Genomic DNA, 9,595 nt, shown 5'->3' with positions numbered 1-9,595 from the left:
CAATAATTTTACATTTTGTTTTTAAAAAAAACTTGATTTTAAATATTTTAAGATTATTTGATGAGAAATATATTTTCGTTACTAATAATTTTTAATATTTTGAGACCTTTTACTGAGGAAATTATTTTGTCACTAATTTTGGATGGAAAATTTTGACAAATTGGGTAGTAATGAAAAAAAAAATACTCTACTATTTTTTTTTTTTTGTGTGTGTGTTTATCAGTTTCCTCTCATATCTCTCTCTCACTACAACAAATTATAATTTTAACGATTAAAAAAATTCATAAAACACACATTTATTTTTTAGCAGGAATACTTTCACATTACCCGTCCAATTTATGAATTATGATTTATTTTTATTTTTTTTCATATTTTTCCATGTCTTTACATAAACCTAAAATTAAAGCACTAAAAAAATTCTGATTTACCCATCCAATTTATGAATTATGAATTATTTTTATTTTTTTTGATATTTTTCCATGTCTTTACATAAACCCAAAATTAAAGCACTAAAAAAATTCTGATTTGGGTTAGCGCCTAAATTGTTTTCAACTCCTTGGTTAGAACTTTGTGCCCTAATAATCTATCCATAGTTCTTTCACAAAGCTGTAGCAGAGAACAACATGAGCTCATCCTCCACCGTGAGGACGGTTCATCCTCCACACCGTGAGTTCTTCCTGCACCGACATCAAGCTACAGCACCACCGTGAGTTCTAGGTCAGTTTGTTGTCTCTGTTTCTCTTTCTCTACCCCTCTCTCTCTCTTCTGGTCTCTGGGTTTCTCATTCTCTACCCTCACTCTGTTTTCGGACGTGTTTCTGTAAATGGAATTCATTGTTAAGATGAGATTAAAGTCATTCCATTCGTTAGTTCTAACATCTCCAAAACTTCTGTACTTTAAAGGGTTCCATGAACAACTTGAATGATTTTAATTTGGGAAAAAAAATATAGAAAACAGAATGATTAACATGTTATGTATTTTGATTATGATATTCATATTCTACCCAATATAATCATTAAAGTGAATGAATTGTTGGTGATTCTACACACACACAGAGTAAAGTCTCATGCTTCTGATTTTGGGTCTGCTAGGTGTTTGATAAAATGCCACAATGGCTAGTTTTTTCTTTATTGTTTTGTTCGCGTTTTTTTTTTTTAAAGGAGCAGTAGGATTGGATAATTATAAAATCATATTAATCTCCTCCCCCCCCCCCCTTTCTCCAATCACAAAGTTATTGTAAGGATAATGACTAATAAATGACAATGATGCCCTTGTTTTGCATTTCACATCCTTGGTTCTTGTAATGAATGATAAATGATAATGATGTCCCTGCTAGACATGGTCTAAATTCATGCCAGAATTGCTCATTTGCTAAGTAATAGAAATTCCCTTTCTGTTGTTAGATGTCTTGTATTTTAATGCATTATCTTGTGTTGATTCCATATATATATATATATATATACACTTGAAATTTGGCTTGTGTGAAATCTAATGTGTTGGTAATTGAATTTTGTAACCATGTAACTGATATGAGACTAATTTTTTATTTGCTTATTGAAATCTGTTTATTTTTCTAACAATTACTCTTGTGGTGGCTTGATTTTCCTATGAGAAACAAAATTAAAGTGGTTTGGATATATTACCTTTAGCAATTTTCTGGGAATTGTATAAACTGAGAAATGAATGGATATTTTGATGTTACTATATAAACCCATTCAACATACCCTATTTGCTTATTGGACTTTTGTTCTGCAACCCAACTTTGAAGAATCATGATTTGAGGCACCATACTAGGAACATAGATTACTATTAATTCAAATAATTTGTTAAACAAAAGAAGTCTTTGTGCTATAATCAGTTGAGAGATTACTAAAATAGGTCCATGAGATATATACCTTTTAGTTTAGGGCTACTTTTCCTTTCTTTTCTTTCTTCCCCCCTCACCTTGCATTTTGAGTTGTCTATGACTCTTTTCTGTTGGATTGATTGTTTAAATTCTGCCTTCTCAACCCTGATTTGACTAAGAACCAAACCCATTTAAGATAGTTCATCTAAATGGTTAGGCCTCCATAATCCAGGCCATAAATTTGTTGGACCTTTGGTGTAGTGTTCATAATCTCGACCTTCTTTAAATTTTTAGCATGTTCTCTTTTGAGATTGGTTAGAATTATCTATTTGTTTTGGTTTTTGAGGGAATTGTAGAGAACTATACAAGAATTGAAGTAATAAATATGTTGGGCAATTTGTGAGCTCACCTATGTCATTAATCTGGCACTGTCATGTGTGATTATCTTCTTTTTGAGATGTAAAAAATGTTCAATACATATTTTCTTTCCATTGAATGGCAAGTAATGTAGGGTACCTTTTTCAATAGTAATATCAATTTAGGTTAATTTCTAACAAAATTTCAGATAAACAAAAGTCTTTTCTAGGATGGTGAATTCTATAGGACAGGTTTTGTCAGGCATTTGATAGGAACAGGCAAAGATAGAAAAGGGGGATTGATGACTCTGATTTGGTCTTTAAAATGGAATCCAATGCTTTTCATGAAAAGGCAACCTCATTTTAGGGTCTAGATCCTTCATGTCTCTTACAAGAATGAGAGACTATCAGATAAATAAGAAATAGATAAAGTAATTGCAAATTTCAAAATTTAATTTTCATTTGCACCGAATACATATCTATACTCTATTAGTAGGTAATTATTTTTTCGATTTTCATTTATCTGATATTTGTCCTACAAGAACTGTTATATGCCATTGATGTATGCAGGCAAAATATAATGCCATGTTAGGTTGATTGGTATAGGGTATGTTGAATGATTGTGCACAACATCATGACTATTGTGCCTATACTCATTAATGTTGGAAAGTATGCATTTTCGACTATGTTAAGATATCAATGCTAACAATCAATATGGGTGGCTGGCCATTTTGGTGTAGCACCATGAAGCTTCTTAGGAGGTCTTGGAAAATGGTTTTGAGATCATTGTCATATCTCAATATATGACTGGACTCTTTTTTCTCTTTTCTTTTCTGTTTTTTTCCTTCTTTTTTTTTTTTGGTTGATGTATTACCTTTAGCAATCTCATTCTTTTTGGTTTTCTCCTTAATTTTCTCTGCAATGCAATGTTCTAATCACAAGCATCCTTTTAGGATGTGACACAAAAAAGGTGAAACTCACCATTTAAAAATAACATTTTGATTTAGTTTTCTTTTCCTTCTAAATCTTCAAATTTCAAAATTTATCACCAACTTGGTTTGGGAAATGAAATCAAAGCCAGAAAATCAGAGAAGTTGGGGGACTTGGTGGCTTACATCCACCATTTGGGGACATTGATTGTCAGCATCTATACAAAAGTCCTAGTCTAGTTTTCATATCTCTTTTCTGCTCCAACCAGAGCATTTTTTATGCAAAGTTGATCTTACAACCCATGCATTTTTTTAGATTATTGAACATGCAAGTTGAATTGGTCTTATAGGCACTCCAATTTACTTAATTGTTGATTTGTGATGGGGTTTAATGTGTTATCTGTGTGTTGGTGTGTAGGTTGATTATGCAATCATCATTGGCTCATATTTCTTATTATCTACCAGTAATATAGTTGGAATTTGCATTTTTTTTTTCTTTTTTCATTTCAGTTTTTTAATTTTCATGGCTCCGAGTGCTGAGAAGTGCAAATAGGATTACTGGATTATGTGGAACATCTGTATCTGGGTATCTACCGTAAGAGTCTCACGTCAGTTTTGTCTTAAGCGTGCAATTCTGGGTTCTGTGGTTTTGTTTTGTTTTTATTTGATTTTCTCTGCCTAGGTTGGTTTTGTATTTCAGAGCTCATGCTTTTGCAAATGGATTTCGCTTGTGAAGTTTTGTCATTCTTTTAACAATTTTTTCTTCATGAATTGTTTGTGTTAGTGAAATAGATTTTCTTCTAAACTAAGAAATGAAAAATAGAGAAAAGACCTAAAAATTAGGATACGGGTACAACCAACATACATTCGTAAAATATATATATAATTTTTAGTATTGTATTATATATAACTCAAACCATTTTTGAGCCAATGGCCAACCACTTTATGCTTTTTTAGTAGGTCCTACACAAATTTCATTTCAATATCAAATCTACATTGTTTTTATTGTCCTTGTACATTTTGTTTTTATTCTTTATATGTCATATGCAATAGTGTTGTACACAAGTTTACTTGCTTGTTTAACTCCAATTTTAGTGTGAAACAAATAATAAATAAATAAAAATATAAAATTTCTGAAACCTCAATAGCATCAGAAATTTTGAGAATTGCTGATAATTCCCCACCTACAACTTTGAGTGTAAAGTCCATGTTTTTCTGTGGCAGAATCATAGGGGGAATTGTAGTATCAAAAATCAAGTGCATAGTAATTTTTCAAAATTTTATATAATTCTTTTTATGATGGCATGATAAATATATGAATATTTGCACAAATTTGCGTGATTTATCATGAAGATGACTTCCAAAATGTTGGAAACTAGACTAACATTCCAATAAACCTAGATGAAAATATATACGAAAAAATATTAAAGTGGCATCTTATGGTAAAATTCCAATAACCGAACATTCTTTACTTTATCTCATGTTATCCAATTTTTTAGTCACCTATTATTCTTCAAAGAGAGTGAAAGAGAACACATTGATTATCTATAAAATAAGTATTAGAAGTACTATACACACAAAAAATAAATAAATAATATAAATAAATAAATAAAATGTGAAAATAAAATAAATTTGAGAGTAGTTTTTAATAGTTTTGCTACTAGGAAAAGTTTTATTGATATGAGAAATAAGTTGAAGATCACCTGTATAGGTAATCCAATGCCGACTCTAGTTTTAACATCAAGTATGATACTTTTCCTATATGGTGAACTGCCAGTCTCCTTGCTGTACTGGTTTACTGTATGGTGAACTATTCTGGGTTCTGATTTCACGTAGGCTCTGTTGTTTTGAACTGCCATTCTGGTGTTGCTGCTACTTGAGGTGTTTTGTTTGCCTTAGTTTTGGTGCGGCCTCAACTGTTGGCCTTGTCTGGTTCTGCTAATCCAGCTTCTGCTTATTCTGGTTTCCTTATCTATACCTCCTCCATCCCTTCGTCTCTAGCGGTTGCATTAGCAGGTGTGTTTTTTAATTTATTTGCTTTTAATTAATAGCAGGGCACTGGCGGGTGTGCTATTTTATTTATTTGTGCTGTCTTTTTTTATTTGTTTGTTTATTTTAATTGATAGCAGGGCACTGGCGGGTGTGCTATTTTATTTATTTGTGCTGTCTTTTTTTTATTTATTTGTTTCTTTTAATTGATAGCAGGGCACTGGCGAGTGTGCTATTTTATTTATTTGTGCTGTCTTTTTTTATTTATTTGTTTATTTTAATTGATAGCAGGGCACTAGCGGGTGTGCTATTTTATTTATTTGTGCTATCTTTTTTTATTTATTTGTTTATTTTAATTGATAGCAGGGCACTGGCGGGTGTGCTACGTTATTTATTTGTGCTGTCTTTTTTTATTTATTTGTTTATTTTAATTGATAGCAGGGCACTGGCGGGTGTGCTATTTTATTTATTTGTGCTGTCTTTTTTTATTTATTTGTTTCTTTTAATTGATAGCAGGGCACTGGCGGGTTTGCTACGTTATTTATTTGTGCTGTCTTCTTTTATTTATTTGTTTATTTTAATTGATAGCAGGGCACTGGCGGGTGTGATATTTTATTTATTTGTGTTGTCTTTTTTTATTTATTTGTTTATTTTAATTGATAGCAGGGCACTGGCGGGTGTGCTATTTTATTTATTTGTGCTATCTTTTTTATTTATTTGTTTATTTTAATTGATAGCAGGGCATTGGTGGATGTGCTGTTGAATTTATTTGTGCTGTCTTTTTCATTTATTTGTTTATTTTAATTGATAGCAGGGCACTGGCGGGTGTGCTATTTTATTTATTTGTGCTGTCTTTTTTTATTTATTTGTTTCTTTTAATTGATAGCAGGGCACTGGCGGGTATGCTATTTTATTTATTTGTGCTGTCTTTTTTTATTTATTTGTTTATTTTAATTGATAGCAGGGCACTGGCGGATGTGTTATTTTATTTATTTGTGATGTCTTTTTTTATTTATTTGTTTCTTTTAATTGATAGTAGGGCACTGGCGGGTGTGCTACGTTATTTATTTGTGCTGTCTTTTTTTATTTATTTGTTTATTTTAATTGATAGCAGGGCACTGGCGGGTGTGCTATTTTATTTATTTGTGCTGTCTTTTTTTATTTATTTGTTTCTTTTAATTGATAGTAGGGCACTGGCGGGTGTGCTACGTAATTTATTTGTGCTGTCTTTTTTTATTTATTTGTTTATTTTAATTGATAGCAGGGCACTGGCAGGTGTGCTATTTTATTTATTTGTGCTATCTTTTTTTATTTATTTGTTTATTTTAATTGATAGCAGGGCACTGGCGGGTGTGCTATTTTATTTATTTGTGCTGTCTTTTTTATTTATTTGTTTATTTTAATTGATAGCAGGGCATTGGTGGGTGTGCTATTGAATTTATTTGTGCTGTCTTTTTTATTTATTTGTTTATTTTAATTGATAGCAGGGCACTAGCAGGTGTGCTTTTATTTTGTTTGTTTATTTTAATTGATAGTAGGATATTTGCGGGTGTACTGTCTTTTTTTTAGAGGGAGATGATGTCACAAGAGAAAGATTGAATTCATTTTCGGTTGAATGACATGTAAATGTCTGGAAATTCTGAACTGATACTTTTGCTTCCCACCCACGACAAAAATAAACATAATTTTGAGGGACTAGAGAAATGTACATGTTTGAAAAGAAAGAACTCTAGGGCAAATACATCACAAGAGAGTCTGGTTCAAGTAAATTCATTAATTTTGATAGACATTTGAAAATTCTGTACTGAGATTTTTGCCTACAGCCACCCATCACAGACGAAGCATGAATCCTCTAGAGTGTTTATTTTGAATTGTACGACGTTGATTGATTCTATTTTTCCATTTTGCTGCTATTAATCTAGACCATCTAATTTGAGATAAATGGTATTGATAATGACCTTTTAACTAGTTTTTCCATTGATTTAGTCCAGAATTCCGAAGTTTCTTAGGTCTTAATTCATAATGAATTATTCCTTGTTTTCCAAAATAATCTTTTATTGAAGTCTTAAGAAAAAAAGACGTTCCGTGATATTGAAGAATAGATCTTAACTTGTACAAGGAGGATAAGTCAAAAAAAATCTGTGAATTCTAATTACTAACATTATATATAGTCGAAATAAAATTCATTTTATTTTTATTTGTTTTATTAATTCTTTGCTATAAAGTTATAAGTTTGATTAGTTATTTGCTATCTGTTATTTGCTCTTTTACAAAATTCTCTTATGTGATTTTAGGAATTTTCATTCATTTTATAAGATAATGTTATTCTTTTCATATTGTTTTTGATGTAGTTATCATGGATCCTTTTGGATGTACCAAATTTGAGCGCAAGCTTGAAGATGACGAAGTTTGTGGGAATAAAGAAGAATTAGGTTCCCATGCAAATGACCCTATTCAAAGTTTAACCAAGAATGATGTTCTTGAAATGCAATTCAATTCAGAAGAGGATGCCAATGATTTCTATAATCAATATGCTAAAGTTGTGGGATTTAGCATTAGGAAAGACACGCGAACAATGCAGGCAACAAAGGTTCTTAGTAGAAAATGGGTATGCTCAAGGCAAGGCCAAAGAGCAAAGCAACACTTGGCCCGTATTGATCGAAAAAGAGCTGCCAGGGCATTGACTAGAGTTGGTTGTGATGCTCATTTCCGCATAAGGTACAATCTGGATGTAGGCAAATACATTGTCACTCACTTTAACATGGAACATAACCATCCATTGGCAACATCACCATGTGTGCCATTTCTCCGGTCGCATAGGTTTGTAAAGATCCCCGACAAAGCTCAAGTAAAGTCTTTGCACGATGTTGGTGTCAAGACAAGCCAGATAATGGATTTGTTGGTGCAACAATCTGGGTCTTTCGCGAACGTGGGCTTTATTCACAAGGATTTGCACAATTATATTCAAGCCGAGCGCAAAGTAGAAATGAAGGATGGTGATGCGGAGTGTGCTTTGGCTTACTTATGTGCAAAAGCTGATGCTGACCCTTACTTCTTTTACAAGTATGACAAGGATCAAGAGAATCGGCTTGACAAATTGTTTTGGGCAGATTCAAGGTCTCGCCTAGACTATGCTGCATTTGGTGACGTGTTGGTCTTCGATACAACTTATAAAATGAATGCATATAACAAACCTTTTGTTATTTTCACCGGGGTCAATAACCATTTTGAAACCACCATATTTGCATGCAGCTTGCTTGTTGATGAGACAATTGCAACATACACATGGGTTTTGCAGAAGTTGTTAGAGGCCATGGATAACAAAAGACCGGTGTCAGTGTTGACAGATAGGGATATGGCCATGCGTGAGGCAATACAAAAAGTCTTCCCGAGTGCCAAGCATCGTCTATGTAATTGGCATATGCACAGAAATGCCAAGCGAAATGTTCGAGTTGATGGATTCGAGGGACATTTCAAGCATCTCATGGATCTTGATGCGAATGAGGTTGCATTTGAGGAAGCTTGGAGTAAGATGGTTAGAAAATATGGCCTTCAAAATAACAAGTGGGTATCAGACACCTACAACAACAAAGGCATGTGGGCTCAGTCATATTTGTGTGGTCATTTTTTTGCTGGAATGAAGAGCAGTCAGCGTTGTGAGGGTATGCATGCTTTTTTCAATGAGTGCCTCAAACGAAAACTGAAACTATTCGAATTTGTTAGATGTTTTGACATGGCCCTTTATCGGTTACGGAACAAAGAAGCGGATGCCGAGGCAAAAACTGACAACAGTGATCCTTGTCTTACCACAGCACTTCAGCCTCTAGAGAAACATGCAGCAACCATCTTTACCAGACGTTTGTTCTTAATGTTCCGTAATGAAATAATTGAGGAAGCATTGTTGATTTTTGATGGAAGGAAAGAGGAGTTCGATCATCGCATATACAAATTTTCAAAGTACACTGAATTTGGTTCCACATGGGAAGTGTCATACCATCCCGCAACTAGCATAATGAAATGTAGTTGCAAAAAGTTTGAGTTCTTTGGACTTCCTTGCAGCCATATGATTTCTGTGATGAAATGTGAACACATGACTAAAATTCCCCCAGGTTGTGTGATGCATCATTGGACAAAGCAAGCAAGAAAGGTTGGTGAACAACATTGCCAAGCCCAATTCTCTAGCACTCTCACACAGGAGACACGCTTTGGGGTTCTTTGCTCCTTTTTTACTGAAATGTGTTACTATGCCTCACAAACATCTGAAGGATTTGAAGAGGCTAGGAATGCATTTTTCACTATGACATGTCGGATGAAGCAGCTTTGCATGGCCAAGGGAACTAATGTTGATGAAGGAAAAAGTTCACTACCGCCATTTGGGGTTGGGGATCCGAAAGTAGTGAACACGAAGGGGAATACTGCGGGATCCTACATGGCTAAACCTCGAAAGCCAAGGCGATGCCAATGTTGCAGGTATA

The 9,595-nt window shown here is 33.4% G+C and overlaps 1 protein-coding gene across 1 annotated transcript; it reads left to right on the top strand.

Annotated features, from left to right (window-relative positions):
* The first annotated feature begins 7,476 nt into the window (after positions 1–7,476).
* LOC145821472 (protein FAR1-RELATED SEQUENCE 5-like) lies at positions 7,477–9,206 on the top strand. The gene is made up of 2 exons (XM_082917994.1): positions 7,477–9,105; positions 9,180–9,206. Exons 1-2 carry the CDS (start codon positions 7,477–7,479, stop codon positions 9,204–9,206), a joined length of 1,656 nt encoding a protein of 551 aa, XP_082774120.1.
* The last annotated feature ends 389 nt before the right edge of the window (positions 9,207–9,595 follow it).

This window comes from Camellia sinensis, chromosome 3 (assembly GCF_055761805.1).
Source record: "Camellia sinensis isolate YWXY chromosome 3, ASM5576180v1, whole genome shotgun sequence".
Taxonomy (NCBI): Eukaryota; Viridiplantae; Streptophyta; class Magnoliopsida; order Ericales; family Theaceae; genus Camellia; species Camellia sinensis.
The sequence above is the reverse complement of the archived record's forward strand: the minus strand, read 5'-3'. Positions and strand labels throughout refer to the sequence as shown.